The following is a 20,701-nucleotide window of genomic DNA, read 5'->3' as shown; positions in this document are numbered from 1 at the left end:
TACTTTCATTTGGGTCTATAGTACAAAATGGGAAATTCTCTGCTGAGGCTTGACTTTTAGTGAGAACATTGAAAAATGATGACTTCCTAAATGAAAGAAGATAAAAATGAATTTGAAACTTTTTGATAAATACTTGGACCATTAGGGGTCACATGGAGCCATTTGGATCAAATGTTCAAAATGAAAGAAACAAAAGACTAAACTAAGTAAACAACAGAAAAACTTTACTGTTTGAAAAATGTTTCTTCTTATTTCAAAACAAATTAATTAGTGTTCTCTAATTGCGGAAGGAAACTGTGGAAGAGGTAGACCCAGAAAGACAGGGGACAAGGAGATGAAGTGTGATCTTCAGATGTTGAGTCTCAGAAGATGTGTCAAGCGAAGTGAAATTGTGGTCGTGGCCTAATGATGGTGATGTGTGAAGGGCATCCATGTTAGTGACGTGTAAAAGCATCCAGTACGCTCTATGGAGTGGCTGCTGGCGTTAGGAAGGGTATCCAGCTGTAGAAACCAAACCAAAACAGACTGGAGCCTGGTGCAGCTCCCTGGCTTACAGCCTTCAGTCAAACCATCTAACCCCTGCCAGCATGGAAAATAGACATCAAATGACAATGAATGATGTTAATTTTTTTTTTTCAAGTATTAACAAAGTCAGTCCTATATTAGATAATTCAAGAAGTTATATCACAAATCTGGGTAGTTTAATTTTCTAATTTTTGTTTACATCATCATCATCATCGTTTTAACGTTACATAGACAATAAAGAATGCCCTTATTGGTTTCTGAAAGAATTTTGATAATCAATATGAAGTTAGACAGAACAGTTTTATTTCATTGATTTACTTTCAACTGAAATTTGATAATGTTTATCTTGCCCCAACTTACCCAACATTAGGAAGACCAACAATTCCAATTTTTAAATTAGTGCCAACTCGACCAATTAGAGGAGGAATTTGAACTTCTTCTTTCTTTTTTGGTGCCATTCTGGAAAATAAGATTTATTAATTATTAGAATTAACTTCAAAACAAAGATCCAATAACATAACAGCATTGTACCACAATAATTTAACACAGTAATAGAACATAATGTAACAATATTGTAACATTGTGATGTACCATGATAATAAAACAGTAACTGTGGACCCAGGGTGGCTCTTACTGAGCAGGAATATGGTCAAAGACGTTCCAGTCATGATCATTCTCTCTCTCTCTCTCTCCCAAAAGAGGGATAAAAGGCTCCTTTACATGTCTCAAAATAATTTCTAAAAAAATCAATGTTCATTAAAGTTGAATTGTTCTCTCATTCAATCTTTGAAAAGACAAGAACATATGAGACATTAATACTTTTTACTTCATTAAGGTGACAAGCTGGTAGAATCATTAACGCACTGCGTAAAGTGCTTAGCGGTATTTCATCTGTCTTTACGTTCTGAGTTAAAATTAGCCTTTCATTCTTTCAGGGTCAATAAAATAAGTACCAGTTGTGTATTGGGGTTTCAATGTATTTCACTTATCTCTCCCCTTAAATTACTGGTCTTCTGCCAAAATTTGAAACCAATATATTTAGCTGTTATTTTCTTTTTAAACATTATTTCAGCTATTTTCTTCTCAAATCTGCAGTGAAAATGACTGTCAGGATCCCCAAATTCTTTAATATCAGAATTGCAGTCAAGAAGACTCATTCTGTATTTTGGTAGAATTAAAATATTTGCAATGGATTTCATCAAAAGGGAAACATTGGTAAATAAATTAGTTTTATTCAATGGGTTTCATTAAAAAAGCTTATTAATTTCTTGAACACATTTTAAAATTGAATGTAAAAAACAAATCTAAAATACATTCTACAAAAAAAAGAAAAAAATTCATACAACTGATTAGCAGTTCTACAACCCAAACTTCCAAGTGTCTGGAGAGACATTCAACACCATCATCATCATCGTTTAACGTCCGCCTTCCATGCTAGCATGGGTTGGACCAATTACAAAGAATAACACAGTTCTGAACAGAGGTAATGATGGAACTTTGTAAATTCCTGATAGAAACTATTGTTAACTTTCTTCCATGACAGAAATATTGTCAGTTCTAAAACCCAAATGATTTTTAATGTCTAATTTCTTTTTGCTTCCATTTTTTATCTAAACAGTCTACATTTCTCATCATCATCATCATTTAACGTCCCTGTTCCATGCTGGCATGGGTGGGACAGTACCACAAGAGCTGGTCAGGCTGAAGCATCCACCGAACTTCTGTGACTGTTTTGGCAGGACTTTAACAGCTGGATGCCCTTCCTAACACCAACCAATCAGCAGAGTGGACTGAGTGCTTTTTCATGTGGTACAAGCACAGGTGAGGTCAGTTTTGGTAAGGTTTTTACAGCTGGATGCCCTTCCGAACACCAACCACTTTACAGTGCAGACTGGGTGCAATTAAGTGGCACCTGCACTGACAGGGTCACCAAGTACTTGCAAGACAAAAACTTTTAAGAGGAGAGGAGGCATTGGAGGAGGTGATGATGAAAAGGTTATGGTAAGACAGATACAGGTATCTTGCTGAAGAGGAAGTTCAAGATTAGCCAGCTGGAGAGAGAAAGACCAGGGATGAAGACAGAAACAGGTGTGCTACTGCAAAGGAAATACACGGTTGCCAAGCCTGAGGGAAGGGCAGGAGAAGGAGAGAGAGAGAGGGAGATCGCAGGGTGGAGATGGTGACAAAATGCCGGGCATGCTCACAAGGAACAGGGATCAGAGTATTATCTAAAAATATAAACTCATGAAATGTAGGCACAACTTTTGGAGGTTCTTAACCAAAACACACGACCCCTGTGGAAGCTTGTTGACTGTGGATGTCAATAGATTCATCAAATGAAACTTTAGCATTCAAACTGACCATATCTGGCCCACATATTCAGCTTTTTGTTCGAACCATCCAGATCTAGTCTTTCAGACCTTCCCTACAATGTCATTTTTAAAATAAACAATATTATCATTGAAATCTCGAAGTTATCGAGGAATGTAAGAGGTTGTAAGATGTGCTAAAAATAACAGCTAAATAGCCCTTAAATCACACACGAAAACTTTTTGTGGGTGGAGGCGAGGTCATAATCGTATGAATTCCCGTGTGTAGAACACAAATTCGCAAAATTTTTCTGAAATTTCCGAAAGATAAAACAGTTATATAGGGTTGAAGGCGAAGGTGTGCTCATGCTTTACCTCGGCCGAGTTATATATATATGTGTGTGTGTGTGTGTGTGGTGCTTAAATCAGAATTCCGCGACTTTGGTAATTAAGCCAATTAGACGGTAATTAGGTAAACAATAGAGTTAAACAAGGCGAGGATTACCAATGCTTACAGCATGGTGCCAAGTGGATTACTGAACAATTTCCAAGACAGAAGGAATATATTTGTTGAAGAATTATTTAATCTGTGCACAACCACGAACATCTCAATATATTCCGGACAAATTAATTACAAATAATAATAATAATAATAATAATAATAATCGTTTCTACTATAGGCACGAACTCTGAAATTTGTGGGTCGTAGATTACAGGATGCCAGTGCGTAATTGGTATTTACTTTCATCGATCCTCAACGAATGAAAGACAAAATCGACATCGGCGGAATTTGAACTCAGAAATGCCGCTTCGTATTATTTAGTTGGTCGATTCTGCCAAGTTAACCGAATAATGATAGATTTAAAAAGTTGCATCTGAAACAACACAGTTTGACGATGCATAAATAAAAAAAAAACTGATAATGGATTAAAATAATTATTTAATTGATGCAAATATAGATTGTTGGTGGAAGTAATTTAGTAAAAAGCGAGTTTTAAGTGTTGAGAAGATCGCAACTTTACCATAAAAAGTGAACATTGGTAAGAAACGAACAATTGAAATTGATCAATGCGGAATTGTTTAGTGATCGAGGTCGGGTTTGGTGTTAAATTATTGAAATATCAAAGTTGTTAGCCGTAAAATAACACAAAATATAGAAATATAGAAGATACACGTGTTAGGAAGGATGTCAGAACAACAAGGTACTTATATACAGTCATCATCATGTTATAAATATATATAGAAATAGGATTTCATTTGTGCAGCATTATTAAATGAAGATCACCGTAAATTTATTAAATTGAGGTAAATATATATTTTACAAAAGAGGAAATAAATTAAGGTAAAAAGGTTTTAAATAAATAAATAAATGTGTGTGTGTGTGTGTGTATAGATATGTATATATATGTGTGTGTGTGTGTGAAGTGTAATCTCACCTGCTGCTTAGTGAAGATGCTGGCAAGTGTTGAAAATACCAAAATATGATGTAATAATAATATATTGGATTGTATTTACATGAATTAACCGGTCCGGTTTAGTGTGGCGAGTTTAATATAAGAGAGAGAGAGAGACAGAGACAGACAGAGAGAAACAAAGAGAGAAAGTGTGTGTGTGTGTGTGGGGGGGGGAATAGATAGAAGGGGTAAAGGTGAGGTTGAGAAAGAGAGAGAGAAAGCCGGAAGTTGTTCAAAGTTATCTTCTCCTTAACAACCTCAGTTGATTCCAATTTCTTTTCATTTTAGAAAATCTGCATCTTTTTTGTTGATGAAGTATTTTAGCAATGTAATAACGTTTCTAAACGTTTAAGTTTATATTTAAAAAACTAATAATTTTAAGATAATCTTTATAGAGAACTTGTGAAAAATGTAATGAGAATATATTAAACTTATCAATACATTTTTGTTTTTCCTCTAAAAGTTTCGTTTTTCACCTGACAGTTTCAACTTTTCGAGATTTCTTGTCCCCGTTTGTATTTCTTGGGGCACCTAGTCCTGTTACTACGTTTGTAACATTAAACCTGTTTTTACAATAATAGCCTAATTTTGTTTTTAGTATCTGATCTCTGTTTAGATTTTGCCTAGTTCTCGTTTCCTTGCACCACCCAAAATAGTGTAACGTGTCCTGTCTGAGGGTGATTGGTGGAATTATTTCCAGAATTTGTTTTTATTGATTGAAATATTTCTAAGCCCGAGAAGAAGCCTGACAGTATTAATGACTGGCAATCTCGGGTATTTTGGGACATAGAACTGCTAGGCGCCTGAGACCAAATGGCTTAGTCTTTATCCCTCGTTACTTTAGAATAAATTAAGTTTCTTGTTTTATGTCTCTCCTGGATAAACGATAAAAATATTCGAGTTGAGGAGCAAAAAGTGAAAATAGGTGAAAATCGAAACTAACGAGGGATCGTTGAATCCTTAAAAAAAAAAACCATCAGGTCAATATTTATACACTAAATTATTTCTTTTAACATAAACAGAATCAGGCCTTTGTCCTAACTTCACTTTGATGCTCCGCTACTCGACTTTATTTCCTCATAACTTTCTGAAAAATGCATATTTATAATGAAACCTTCCAGGCACAACATTTTCGATTACTATAATGCTGATAACATTTTAGAAAGAAAATTCTTTTAAATGGTGGGGAGAAGGAGTTTCATTTTACCAACTGAAATTTGTTTCCATCAAATTTCTGTAACTTTACCATTTTTCTTCCCCCCCCCCCCCCCACACCCCTTCTCAAATTTCTACGCTTGAGACATAAACATCACGTATTCTACCCTCAAAAACGTGTCCATCAAAATCATAATTAAAAATTTTGTAAAGAAAGTTGGCCGTGAGGAGAATGATTGGAAACTCCATCACAAATTTTTTCAATTTTCTCAATATAATCGTAATCTATACATTCAAAAATGTACTTCTGAAAATTTTAATCAAAACATTTTTTTTAATAAAAAAAATAAATAAACAAACCAGTGAAACCTTTTATATTTTGAAACTAAGTACGTTTGAGGCTTCATTATAATGATGATTAATAAACCAAATTAGTCACCGCTATAATTTCAAAATGAGAGTATCAGTTTATTTCAACCATACTCACAAACTCAAGAGAAGGTCCCTTTAATATGCGTGACTGCAGTATAACGGACAAGTTTTAAATATCTGCTGCAGTAATCTTGTGCTGCTTGTTGAGTGAGTCATCAAGGTTTACTGTAGTCATTGAAACTCCGTTCAGACCACTTGTGGCATTTCAGCTGTGGATTAGTTGATATATTTTAGTTTAACTATAAAGATGATTTAGGGAACAAATGCCGAAAGCAGAAGAAAGTTAATCTGTTTTCATATTCAAAGCATTTTTTTTTTTGATATCCCTAATTTATAGTAAATTTGATATTGTTCAATTTAACCATTTCAATTTTATGTAATCATTTACTGTTAATCTCTTGACAAAGAACAAGATGCCAACTTCATTTACAACCATGAGTCAGAAGAGACAGGAAATATCCTTGGTACTGTCGCTTTGGCAATTGTAGAGATACAGGAATATAAAGGACATACTTCATTTTTAGCCCCTTTACTGAATATAAATATAACTGGATTAATATTGGGTTCAAATTGTTAGAGGATCCATACATATATCAAGGGCACCCCAGGAGGGAGCAAATGTAGAGTGATTGATGTATTCATGTGAAGAAAGATTAGGCATCTAACAGCAACAAGGACGATCACCAGCACCGCCGCGGTCGCCACCACGAGCACCACGAACGACAACTGACCCAGCATCAGCCACTCCTTCATTCAACCCACAGTCGATGACCAAGTTGGCAGCCCATGCTGCAGCAACAATTACAGCTACAGCAAACACTTTGGACCAGCTCTAATTTACCTACGTTTTCATATCATTAACTACTAAATCAAAATAAATTCAATTTATTGCATCTTTAACGACTTCAGATATTGCTTATGAGAAGAAAAAAAAAAGGCAGCGACAGTGTATTTATTTTAAAAGTGGATAAAACAAATTCTCATTACGGGGATGGGGGTGATATTCTAACTGGGGGTGCTGAGCACCCCATAGCACCCCCGTGGTTAGGTGCCTGGGTAGAAGCATGCATGGATGCCTTCGAAAAGCGGCCAAACAAAAGTATTCCATCAAACCTACTCTGTAGATTATTGAGGTTTGTGTTAGAAAGTAACACAATGAAGTTTAGTCTAAAGATTCTACCACCAGACGAAGGGTTGCGCCATGGATACCCCCATGGCAGTTAATTTCGCTAATGTCTTTATGACGAATTTTGAGACAAAGTTACTGAAGACATTCAAATCCCTTCATGGTCATGAACCAATACTCTGGTTACGGTTCATTGACGACGTATTTTTTGTCTGGGAAGGATCACAGGATAGTTTAATGGACTTCTTGCATTTCTGTGATTGTTTTGCTAGAAACTATGGCTTTAAGTCCAACATAAAATTTACGTCTAGTTTTTCAAAAACTAGCGTTGAATTTTTGGACACGAAAGTCAAGTTTTCTGGAGGCAGAATAGTGACAGAGTTATTTTGCAAGCCAACGTCATCCCACATTTATCTCCACCGCCGCTCCGATCATCGACATCATCTTATTCGGTCAAATCCGAAATCCCAATTTTTGAGGATAAAACGGATTTGCACTGACATAGGGGATTACTGGAAACATGCAAATGCTTTTGTATGTCATTATGTCAAACGAGGTTACAGTGAATCACGTTTAAAGGAAATAGCTAAGATTAGCAAAGATAGTCAAACCTACACGCCTAATCTTAGCAAACACAATAGAATAGATGACAGAATTCCTTTAGTGATTAGCTGGCACCGACATTTCGCTGGCATTTCAAAAGTGTTGCATGAAAGTTACCAACATGTGGCGAAAAAATATCCCAGTTTCAAACAAACATTTCCTCAGCCGCCCATTGTAGCCTTTAGACAGAATAAGAATATAAGAGAATTATTGACCTCTATATCTGATTCCAAGAAAACGAACATTGGAGTATCTGCACGCTGTACCTTAAAGAACAGCCGCAAGAGAGGTAAGCCCTGTTCATTGTGCAACAACATGAGTGAAGTGAATACCATCAAAAATCATAATAGAAATGTTATGATTTATACAGAAGGGCGAACCTGCAAAGATTCCCATTTAGTGTATGGTGCAGAATGCACAAAACATAACTTGATTTATGTTGGTTGTACAACGGAACAATTAAACAAAAGGTTTAATGGGTACAGATTCGACGTCAGGCACAAGAACAGTAGTTCAACAGAACTTGCTGAACATTTCGTTTCAAGCGGATGCACTTTTGAAGAAGACTTTAAAGTGCATATTCTCAGAAAATATTCTGAATCTGCTCCACTTTCACTTCTCAAAATGTATGAGGAGAAATATGTTTGTGGGTTATTAACATCACGCCCTGGAGGAATGAAGATGACAGGAGAATATCATCAAATTTATACAAAACTGTTTGATTAAATATACTTCTTTCTCTCTTTTGCTTTCCTTTTTTTTCTGTCGTCTTCTTTTCTCTATTTTTTCTCTCTTTTTCTTTTCGCCTGTTATATAACATTGTAACATAAAAACTGATGATGTCATTCCATCAACGTGTGGACGCTGATTGCTCTCGTTCATACTTTACGTTTGAATTTCCGTAATTTTGAATTCTTATCACTTCTTATTTTGAACTTGACAAAGACAGACGTACTGTTGAAATATCGTTCAACTAATAAAATATCTTACAATCGAATCGCGCTCTTCGTCTTGACTATTATTAATATTATTATTATCATTATTATTATTATTATTATTATTCAGGTCACTTCTGGGAATCGAACTTGGAATCTTGGGGTTAAGAGTGTGGGCTCCTAACCCCAAGATTCCGAGTTCGATTCCAGGCAGGTTAGCTTGGGAAGTTAAGCAATTGTGGTCAATGAAAAAGGTAGCAGTAGTACCAATAATTGTCGGAGCTCTGGGAACAGTGAGCAAAAATCTTGAAAAGTACATGGAACAAATAGGGGCTGCAATAAGGGTGGCGCACTTGCAGAAAACAGCACTGCTTGGAACCGCTCGAATACTCCGGAAGGTGCTCGAAAAATAAGGGGTGTTACTTTAGTTCACTGGTAGTGAACAGCTGACATTGTAGTACATCTCCAGTTTTAGAAGCTGTGCAAGGTAATAATAATAATAGTAGTGATAACATAAAAAAAAATACCTTAGGAATGAGAACCCAGGTTCGACATTTCCCCAAGAAAGTGAAATATCTCCTGAGATTCAGCATAAATGGCATAGTGGTTAAGAGCCCAGGCTACTAACCCCAAGATTCCGAGTTCGATTCCAAGCAGTGACCCGAATAATAATAATAATAATAATAACAACACTGAAAAAGAAATACCTTAAGAATGAGAACCCAGGTTCTATATTTCCCCAAGACACCTGATGAAGGCTGGAGGGTATATCAGCCAAAACGTTGTGTTAACAACAAACAAGATGAGGACAAATATCCGTCAAATGTAAATAATGTATTTAATTCCTTTCCTACTCATTTTGTTTTGCAACTCATTATTTAAACACACAACCATCACACATCCTCTGTATGTTTTTGTTTGTTAGAAATAAACTTGTGGAAGTTAATTATTTATGTTGACATTCTAACTTTCATATAATTCCTTCAGCTGATCAATGGAGACATTGTTACAATGATATTTATTGCTTCATCACTACTTCAATGTAATTCATTGTAATTAATCTTATTAATATCAAGATTAGTTTTCTTATTACAATAAAATACCTGTTATTCTAATGAGCTTACCTGATTAATAATAACTCACATATTCTGAAAGCTGTAAATGTATTTACTAAAGTTAAATAACCTTACTCTAACAATAGTTTCTAACATTGAGGTAAGGACAGAGATAAGTGTATGTGTGTGTGTGTGTGTGTGCGTGTGTGCAAGGCCCACTCCATTAAATTGGTCATGTTAAACACCTGCCAGTTTATGAAAGCCAGAGAAGTGAAAGGCAAAGTTACTGATCACAGAACATAAGGGATTGAAGTTAACAGCATCCAGTTAATAGATTTTAAAGTACATCGGTGACATAAACTAGAAGATAAATCTCTTTGATGTAAATGTCAGTGACATAAATGGAGAGGATTTGATCATCAACAGAGAGTGTTTGTCAGCAAACATCAAACACCACCAGGTATCAACAGTTGGGTCTACTTCATCACAAATGGCAACACAGTGGACTCTGCTAGAGGTGTCCAAGGACCAGGTACCCAAGGAGTTGAAGTGTGTGACAACAGAGCAGACTCTATTGTAGGTCCCCAAGGACCAGGCAATGGCGTAAAATTGGGTGACACCAGAATGAACTCTGCTGCTAAGGATCCGTAGAGACCAGGTGATGGTGTGGTTAACAATAGAATGGACGCTGCTAAAGAGAGCCAAGGATCAGTTGATGGTTTTAAACTGGTGTGACAACAGAAAATATTGCTAGAAGTATTTAAGGCTGGCTTCTGGCTTTATGGGTTTAGGGTCATTCCAAATCAGTGATCCCTGAGACGTCCTCATGCATAGAGCCTACCAAGTCCACTAGTGCTCTCCATTGCTGATGGTCCCATGCCAGCCCCTCTGTATCCTCCAAGTTGATGTTGAGCCTCTGGAGATCTCCCCCCCCCCCAATCACATCCAGCCATCTGGTGTAGGGCCTACCATGCGGCCTCTTCTGACCCACAGTTGCCGCATTGAATGAGAGTAAAACCCTAGCAGGATGATCTAGTGGGAGACAGAAGACATCGTCTGTACCAGCTATGAGGTGGGAGGCTGCGAGCTGACGCATGCACACATGCATTTGTAAGTGTGATGATAGTCTGTGATGTTCTTGATGCTCCTCAGGGCTCTGCTGCTGAAGTTGTCGATTCTCTTTGCCAGGATTTTTAAGAGGGACCACATTTCTGCTCCGTAGAGGAGAATGGGGAGGATTGATGTGTTGTAGATGCAGAGCTTCATCTTCTAGGAGATAGAGCAGTGTTATCAGAGGGACTTCAATAGGGAGTACAGGACTTCAGTGGCCAGACCGCATCTGTGGTTGATCTCTAGGGTCAGGTCTCCATTGTTAGTGATTGTAGAGCCCAGTTTGACCAACATGTGATCAGGAAATCTTGTCACAAAGGCTAATTTAACAGTTTGTTCCAACATGTCATATCCCACAAGTCTAGCCAATCTCCTGATTTCGTTGGCAAACACATCAACATGTTTGCTCATCCACTTTGCTTTCCCCAGTTGCCCGTGAAAGCTTTCTTTCCCCTTTGTTCACGTGTGAAATGGATCAGTTACATCTTTTAGACTACAATCTTTCTCTAAAACAATATTTGGTAATCTCTCTTTCAGTTCTTTGTCTCTCTGGATTTTCATGTCTCAAATTTTTTTTGTCTTATCATTTCCTACAACTTTTATTTCTCAGTGTTTTTTATTACATTTCCTGGCTATCTATCCCCTTGCCATGTGTTTCTAGTCATTGTGTATCTGTGTATACACATTATATATATATATATATATTTATATATACACATGTTTTTAGCTTTTTTATGAAGCCAAAACAATGCAAGTTATAAGAAATAATACAAGTTGATGGTTTGTACTTTTACCTTGCATTTCAATATTTTGGGGTTAGGACCTCTTCTATCAATCTGTCTATCTGTCTGTCATCATTATTACAAGGGTGCTGCTCTTCCTTACTAGACCCGTGTATCTGCTATTTATGGGATTTGGCATTATATTTTCAATTAAATGAGATTCAACTGTGTCTACTAGTAGCCATGTATATGTATAATATTTGTTGTTTTCTTAATAAACGATATAAAGCTTTCATTTTAAGTCTGTTGGAAAAATACGTGTCTCATTTCCGAGCTGACATGGAAGAGTTTTGAATGGGTTTAGCCAGGGACCAGTCACAAACAGTTTATTTTCATTGGCGTGTCCAGTTGCAGACATTTTACAGTCATCTACCCAGCTCCCTTTTACCAATCTTGACCATGAGGACCTTATCATAATCTGTTCCCCTGGTAGTTGTGACAATGATGTTGGTGATGATGATGATGATGACAATGTAGTTTTAGTGCTGCTGCTACTGATGATGATGATGATGCAATTTTATTAAAACTAAAGTAAATACAAATGTAAAAATTAAAAGAAATTAATTTTTTGGAAAATATTTTTACATTTTTATAACTGAAAAAAATGTGTAAAAATATCAGTTTTTTTAGTAAAACTTCACATCTGGTAAGAATGTTTGAGGCTGTTGATAAGTTTTAGGGTTTCTTCAGCAAAACCGAAGATGTGTGGTTAGCACTAAGAGATATATTCCCACGTAGAGAGGTTGGGGAGGGGTGGGGGTTAAAGGAGGGGGAGTAACATGTTTATATAGAAATATAAAAAAGAATTAAGGAGAAACTACGAAAAATATTTTTGATTCTGAATAAATAATAATGATGATAATAACAATAAAATTATATATGTGTGTGTATATATATATATATATATATATATATATATACACACATACATGAAAGAAACCAAAAATGCATGAAACAAAACTCTGCTACTGATTCTCAAATTTCTATGGCAGCATCTGATGCTAACATGTCTGTGAAACTACTCAGGATTCCAAAGGGGAGAATCGTTCTAGAGTTTATGGTCTAAAGATGGGAACAATAATTCATATGTATATATTGATCAGCAGTTGAGAACTGGCATTATGTCTACCTAATTTGTACTGTGAATAGTTAAATGAGAATACACACACACACACACAGAGTGAGAGATAAATACACAATACACATATGATGGTATATATACACACATATATATATATATATGCATGCATCCATCCATCCATAGATACACACACACATACATATATATAATTATAATGGAATAATTACTATGAAGCATTGTGTAGAATTTATTGTATAAAAGATCTTGGTAAGTCTACATTAATTCACATTGTTTTGGCCTTACCCGGCTTGTGAAGACCTGTTGGGACAAGCAAAAGCGAAATCGTGACGGTACCTGTGCCCAGCATCGCCTTCCTGGCACGTGTAAAGACATTCGAGCGAGATTGTTGCCAGTGCCGCTAGACTGGCTCCTGTGCAAGTGACACGTAAAATACACCATTTTGAGCGTGGCCATTGCCAGTATCGCCTGACTGGCCTTCGTGCCAGTGGCATGTAAAAGCACCCACTACACTCTCGGAGTGGTTGGCGTTAGGAAGGGCATCCAGCTGTAGAAACTCTGCCAGATCAGATTGGAGCCTGGTGTAGCCTTCTGGTTTCACCAGTCCTCAGTCAAATCGTCCAACCCATGCTAGCATGGAAAGCGGACATTAAACGATGATGATGATGATGATGATGATGATGATGATGATGATGATATATATATATATATATATATATATATATATATATATATATATATATAGAGAGAGAGAGAGAGAGAGAGAGAGAGAGAGAGAGAGAAGTGTGTTCATATGGATGAAGGCTTACTTGCAGTTAGTGATTCTGCTAAGAAAGAAGCTTGGAAGTGCCTCTATGAAAGGTTGCTAAATGTAGAGAACACATGGGAGAAGGAGAGCGTAGCTAACGTGCCCCCAACAGGGGAACCAGCTATCCACATAAACTGTAGCTTAGTAGATAAAGCAATTTAGGATATAAAGTTAGGGAAAGCTCTTGGCCCATCAGGTATCACTGCAGAGATGCTTAAAATATCTGGTGGAGTGAGAAATAGCCTGGTCACCCGTATAGTTAATCAGGTGATCCACAAGGGGGTCATACTCAATGCCTGGTGTAGCAACTGTTACAAAGGTAAAGGTGATGCCTTAGACAGAAATAATTACAGGGGCATCAAATTGCTGGACCCGGTGAGATGCAGTTTGATTTTGTGCCAGGAAAAAATAATACTGATGTTATCTTCCTGGTGAGGTAACTGTAGAAGTACTTGGCCAAAAATAAGCCTATGTACTTGGCTTTTGCTGACATGGAAAAAGCCTTTGACAGGGCCCCCTACTCCCTTATCTGGTGAGTAATATGGAAGCTAAGGATAGATGAGTAGTTAGTGAGAGCTGTACAAGCCATGCAGAGAGATGCTGTCAGTAAGCTGAAGTTTGCCAATGAGTTAAGCTAGGAATTTAGTGTACAAGTAGAAGTCTGCCAAGGATCAGTTTTTAGTCCCCTCCTCTTTATCATAGTGCTCCAAGCTATAATTGAGGAATTTAAGACTGGCTACCCTTGGGAGAACCTCTACATTGAAGACCTTGTTCTTATTGCTGACTTACTTCCAGAACTAGAGAAGAAATTTCAGGTATGGGAGCAATGTCTGAAAAAAATGAGCCTTAGAGTTAATTTAGCAAAGACCAAAGATCTAATAAGTAGACAAAGAAATCACAGATCCCTTCAAGATGATGACCCTGCTCAATATGTAGAAAAGGGGGAAGGAGAAACTCTATAAGTTATACCCAGCACAAGATAAGAACCCACAAGATGGAAGATTAACAGGGAAAGTAGTCTTTATATGTGGCAGATGTGCAGATACATTAAATACCAGAAATGTACAGAAAATATACTCTCTTCAATGTCTGGGGGCTCCTTAGAAGTAGTTACTTGAGTGACCAAGTTAGCAGTGGTGGAGGTTGTTCTGAAAGCATAGCTACTAGAATGAGAACAGACTGGGCAAAGTTTATAGAGTTCCTACCTTGAAAGAAAAGAAGCCAACATGCTCTGCCGGATGGGTAATGTCAGTGTGCATATATGACAGAGTGTAAGTGAAAAACTGGGTACAAGAGGCAGCAGATGTAGGGTGCAAGGGAGAAGACTGTGCTGGTATGGTCATGTGATGCATGTGGATGAGGGTAACTGAGTCAAGATGTGCTGATCTTTAATTGTAGAGGGAAGGTATGGAAGGGGTAGACCCAGGAAGATGTGGGACCAAATGGTGAGAAAGGATCTTCGGAGATGGGGTCTCACAGAAGAGATGACAAGGGACCGAGACTTCTAGTGGTTTGCTGTGCTTGAGAAGATATGTCAAGTTGAGTAAAACCATGATTTTCCTTGCACTCAGGCATGTCCCCTATATCCCACTTCAGCAGAGTGATACTAATCTTAGGGGTTCGTGGGTGCTGGTGCCATGTAAAAAGCACTGATGCTGGTGCCATCCAAAAGCACCCATGCTGGTGCTATATAAAAGCATGGTTGGCATTAGAAAGGCATCCTGCCATAGAAACCATGCTAAAACAGATATGAAGCCTGGGCAGCTCTTCATCCTTTCGGGGTTGCAGCGAAACACTGAGATCGATGTAATCAACTAGTCCCCTCCCCATAAATTTCAGGCCTTGTACCTTTAGTATACACACATATATATATGACACCCTCTTGCAAACTACCTCGTCGACGAGTGACAGGGACCTTCTCTTTGTGGCTGGAGACTTCAATGGTCATGTCGGACGTCGTGCTGGAGGCTTCCATGGCATACATGGAGGCTATGGCTTCGGTTCCCGCAACGAGGAGGGAACCAGACTGCTGGAGTTCTGTGATGCAACCGATCTTATGGTCTGCAATACCAACTTCAGGAAACCTGCCAGTCACCTAGTCACCTACCGCTCCGGCAGACACTCTAGCCAAATCGACTACATCCTCGTCAGAAATAGGGAAAGAGGGCGGCTTATAAATGCCAAAACCTACCCTGGCGAAGAATGTACCCCACAACATAGATTAGTAGTTAGCGACTTTGGGATCAAGGCAAAATGGGTGTCCAGAATTAGACAGGCTTGGAGGAGAAGGGTGTGGAAGCTTAAAGACCCTGCAAATGGACAGAGACTTAGAGACAAGTTACTTGAAGCATTTAACGAAATAGAAGGGGATATAGCATCATACAACGTGGAAGACAATTGGAGATTTCTGCGGGACAACCTGTTGAAAGCCACCGACCAGATTTGTGGGTGGTATAAGGTCCCCTCCCGACCCAGAGTAACGTGGTGGTGGAACAAGGAGGTAGACAGGGCTATTAGACAAAAGAAACAGGCTTGGAAGGAGTGGAAGAACGGTGGTAGCAGGGAATTGTACCAATGTGCCAGAAGGGAGGCTAGGCGACAGGTTTATTTAGCCAGAGGGGAAGCAGATAAGAAAAGATTTGCCAATGTTCTGCGCCGTGAGGACCAAAGACTTGAGGTATTTCGTGTTGCAAGACAGTGTAGGAGAGAGAATAGTGATGTTGTAGGAGAGAAATGTGTTCGCATGGATGATGGTACGCTTGCACTAAATGAGGATGCAAAGAAAGAGGTCTGGAGATGCCACTACGATAGATTGCTTAATAAAGAGAATGAATGGGAGGAAGAGAGCCTGCCGTATGTCGACCCAATAGAGGGACCAGCTATCCGAGTTGATAGTACCGGGGTAGATAAAGCAATTAAGAGTATGAAGACCGGGAAAGCCCCCGGCCCATCAGGAATCACTGCAGAGATGCTCAAAATATCTAGCAGTGTTGGCTATAGCCTAGTCACCCGTATTACGAACCAGGTGATACACGAAGGAGTCATACCCAATGACTGGTGTAGCAGCATCATAGTCAACTGCTACAAAGGTAAAGGTGACGCTTTAGATACAAATAATTACAGAGGCATCAAGCTGTTAGATCAGGTTATGAAAGTTACAGAGAGGGTCATAGCCCAACTAATTAGGGAGCGAATCAATTTAGATGAGATGCAGTTTGGGTTCATGCCAGGTAAAAGCACTACTGATGCCTTATTTCTAGTGAGACAGCTGCAGGAGAAATACCTAGCTAAGGATAAACCTCTGTACCTGGCTTTCGTTGACATGGAGAAAGCTTTTGACAGGGTCCCCCGATCTCTTATCTGGTGGTCAATGAGGAAACTTGGGATAGAAGAATGGTTAGTGAGAGCTGTGCGAGCCATGTACAGAGATGCTGCCAGTAAGGTGAGGGTTGGAAATGAGTACAGCAATGAATTCCGGGTAGAGGTAGGGGTCCACCAAGGTTCCGTCCTCAGCCCCCTCTTATTTATCATAGTCCTCCAGGCAATCACAGAGGAGTTCAAGACAGGTTGCCCCTGGGAGCTCCTCTATGCTGATGACCTTGCCCTAATTGCGGAGTCACTATCAGAACTAGAGAAGTTTCAGGTGTGGAAGCAAGGTCTAGAATTGAAGGGCCTTAGAGTCAACCCAACTAAAACCAAAATCCTAATAAGTAGGAAGGTAGATAAAACACAAACCCCTTCAGGTAGATGGCCCTGCTCAGTATGTAGAAAAGGAGTAGGTAGTAACTCTATAAGATGTACCCGGTGCAAGCTATGGACACATAAGAGGTGCAGCAACATCAAAGGCAGGTTAACTAGCAAGTTAGTTTTTGTTTGTGGCAGATGTTCAGGTGCAATAAAGACTGTAAACAAACAGGAAACAACTTCTATCTCATTCCAGGGTGAAAAACTAGAGGTAGTCGATAGCTTCCGCTATCTGGGCGACCAAGTAAGTAGTGGGGGTGGGTGCGCTGAAAGTGTAGCTGCTAGAATAAGAATAGCCTGGGCAAAGTTTAGAGAGCTCTTACCCCTGCTGGCGACAAAGGGACTCTCACTCAGAGTAAAAGGCAGACTGTATGACGCATGCATACGAACAGCCATGCTACATGGCAGTGAAACATGGGCTGTAACTGCTGAGGACATACGTAAGCTCGCAAGGAATGAAGCCAGTATGCTCCGTTGGATGTGTAATGTCAATGTGAATACCCGTCAGAGTGTAAGTATCTTGAGAGAAAAGCTGAACATTAGAAGCATCAGTTGTGGTGTGCAAGAGAGACGATTGCGCTGGTATGGACATGTGGTGAGAATGGATGAGGATAGCTGCGTGAAAAAGTGCCACACCCTAACAGTTGAGGGAACCCGTGGAAGAGGTAGGCCCAGGAAGACCTGGGCTGAGGTGGTGAGGCAAGACCTTCGTACATTGGGCCTCACCGAGGCGATGACAACTGACCGAGACCTTTGGAAATGTGCTGTGTGTGAGAAGACCCGGCAAGCCAAGTAAGATCGTTGCCAGTGCCCCTGGACTGGCTCTTGTGCGGGTGGCACATGAGATGCACCATTTTGAGAGTGGCCGTTGCCAGTACCGCCTGACTGGCTCCTGTAGGATTTTCGAGTGAGATCGTTGCCAGTGCCCCTGGACTGGCTTGTGCGGGTGGCACATAAAAGACACCATTTCGAACGTGGCCGTTTTCGTGCGGGTGACATGTAAAAGCACCCACTACACTCTCTGAGTGGTTGGCGTTAGGAAGGGCATCCAGCTGTAGAAACTCTGCCAAATCAGACTGGAGCCTGGTGTTGCCATCCGGTTTCACCAGTCCTCAGTCAAATCGTCCAACCCATGCTAGCATGGAAAGCGGACGTTAAACGATGATGATGATGATGATATGCACATGACAAAGGACTGAGATGCCTGGCAGCTTGCTGTACTCAAGAAGATGCCTACTCCACAGCAGAAGTGTTAAGACCAGTTCCTCTGGTGGCGAAAAACAATTGTGGCAGTGCCACATAAAAGCACCTGTGTGGTGCCATGTAAAAGCACCCAGTACACTCTGTAAAGTGGCTGGCATTAGTTAGGAAGGGCATCCAGCTGTAGAAACCATGCCAAATCAGACTGGAGCCTCGGCTAAATTTGACAGTTTGCATAAAAGGAAAAGGAAACACAGTATTTCTTTCCAAAAATGAAAGTATTTAAAAAAATTTCTTATAGAATTATTCATATTATTTTAAGATTTGTTTTAAACAAAAGATTATTAGAATAACAAATATAATGATATAGAGTGTTGGGCCCACAATCATGTGGTAGGTAGTTTGACACCCAGACTGGGCTGTATGTTGTGTTCTTGAGCAAGACACTTTCTTTCACATTGCTCCAGTTCATTCAGCCACTGGTGCCAAGCTGTATCAGCCTTTCCCTTGGATAACATCGGTAGCATGGAGAGGGGAGGCTGGTGTGCATCGGCAACTGCTGGTCCTCCATAAACAACCTTGCCTAGACTTATGCCTCAGAGGGGAATTTTCTAGGTGCAATCCCATGGTCAGTCATGACTGAAGGGGGGGTCTTTACCCTTTATACTCAAACCACCATAGTTATATATAACAATTAAGACCAGATTTTTTTAAATCTTTAAACAAACTTTATATATTAAATAACCCCACAAATGATATTTATTTTAAACAACCAGAGATACATATAGTTCAAACCACTACAACCACAAACCTCAATCTTCAATTTATTCATTACAATAAATCAAATTAAAATATTCTATAATTAAAAAAAATCATAAATAACAAAGAATTAAATAATATATATATAAATCAATTAGATCATGGCTGGGAGATAACAGTTTATTCAAACTAGCCACCTTCAGCTTCCATCTTGACCTCAAAATGGCTCTGGAACCTGGCTTGTGCATTCCTCAGTGTATCCCTGGTATTGCAAGCAGCAGAGCAGTTGGTGTCTTTCTCAATCACACTCCACACATAGTAATCCATGGAATTACAATTAGGGGAATTAGGACGCCAGAAACCAGGGCTGGTGAAGTTGTAGAAATTCTATGGCAAGTAGTTAAATCCTGCTGCCACACATATGGCCTTCTAGCAGCAACTTGCTCCAGCTAGGGTTTGACCACAGTCTTCAGCAGCTTCATGTAATCCCCTGAATTGGGCCTAAGTCCCTGTTCAAAGATGTAGGAAGGCATGGTGTCACCCTCACTGGTGATGTCCCTAAAAAGAACATTACAGTTTGGGAGAGCTTGGTTTTCATGATACATGGGACATGGCATGGATTGTAGGCAAACCAGCTGTTGCTGTGCAACTGGTCCTGGCAGAAATACTTTTCACCTGAGAAGAAACAGATTGTCCCAGGCTCAACAGGAGGCCTCATCTTGTTCAGGAGTTTCTTTGCCTTTGTCAAGCAGCACTCCTTGACTTTGGCTGCCAGAATTCGTCTTTTGTGCCTCTTGTATGAATGGTAATGAAGGTGGAAACTCCAACACCCATCTCAGTCACCAAAGCCTGAATTCCCTTTCATTGCCTGGTCCTACAGCTGTTGGATGAAGGCAGGCATTTGGGTAAGACCTGTGTCCCTTCCTACTGGGTGTGGCTTCATATTCTCTGTAGTGGCTGTCCATGCCATGTCTCACAGCCATTACAGAGTAGCAGTCATGAGGCTGGCATTTTGATCCTCCATTTAAACCATCATCGGCAGCAGGCAACTCTTTTCTAATATTCAGACGACTTCCAGGTCAGCTGACTTTTTCTCAACTTTAATTTTTATGATCTCCAACGCCATTGACTGTCAATCAATACATCAAGCAGTTCCTGAAAAAGGAGACATATGAAATCGTCAAATTTAGCCTGAACACCCTCTTTACTCTTTACTCTTTACTCTTTACTCTTTTACTGGCTTCAGTCATTTGACTGTGGCCATGCTGGAGCATTGCCTTTAATTGAACACATCGACCCTGGGATTTATTCTTTGGTCTCTTTTGCCGAACCACTAAGTTACGGGGACGTAAACACACCAACATCGGTTTTCAAGCGATGGTGGGGGACAAACAGAGACACAAATACACACACACACACATATATATATATATATATATATTCCACGGGCTTCTTTCACTCAGAAGTGTTTGGTTGGCCTAAAGCTATAGTAGAAGACACTTGCCCAAGGTACCACGCAGTGGAACTGAACCGCGAACCATGTGGTTGGGAAGCAAGCTTCTTACTACGCACCCACGTCCAGTGTTTACGAATATAAATTCATTT

General features: G+C 39.3%; 1 protein-coding gene across 2 annotated transcripts in view; it reads right to left on the bottom strand.

The window, feature by feature from the left end:
- LOC106884460 (obg-like ATPase 1) overlaps positions 1-4,539 on the bottom strand; it is a 34,266-nt gene extending 29,727 nt beyond the window's left edge. Inside the window, exons 1-3 of one of the 2 annotated variants that reach the window (XM_014935857.3) lie at positions 4,271-4,539; positions 886-984; positions 4-86 (exon numbers count right to left, since the gene is read on the bottom strand). In XM_014935857.3, the coding sequence (XP_014791343.1) occupies positions 4-86; positions 886-983 (181 nt within the window). In that variant the 5' untranslated portion in view covers position 984; positions 4,271-4,539. The remainder of the gene's footprint in view (positions 1-3; positions 87-885; positions 985-4,270) is intronic. The other variant, XM_014935858.3, reaches the window with a different exon arrangement.
- Between the last annotated feature and the right edge of the window lie 16,162 nt (positions 4,540-20,701).

This window comes from Octopus bimaculoides, chromosome 3 (genome assembly GCF_046866305.1).
Source record: "Octopus bimaculoides isolate indiv1 chromosome 3, ASM4686630v1, whole genome shotgun sequence".
NCBI classification, from domain to species: domain Eukaryota; kingdom Metazoa; phylum Mollusca; class Cephalopoda; order Octopoda; family Octopodidae; genus Octopus; species Octopus bimaculoides.
This window is presented reverse-complemented; position numbering and strand designations above follow the sequence as displayed.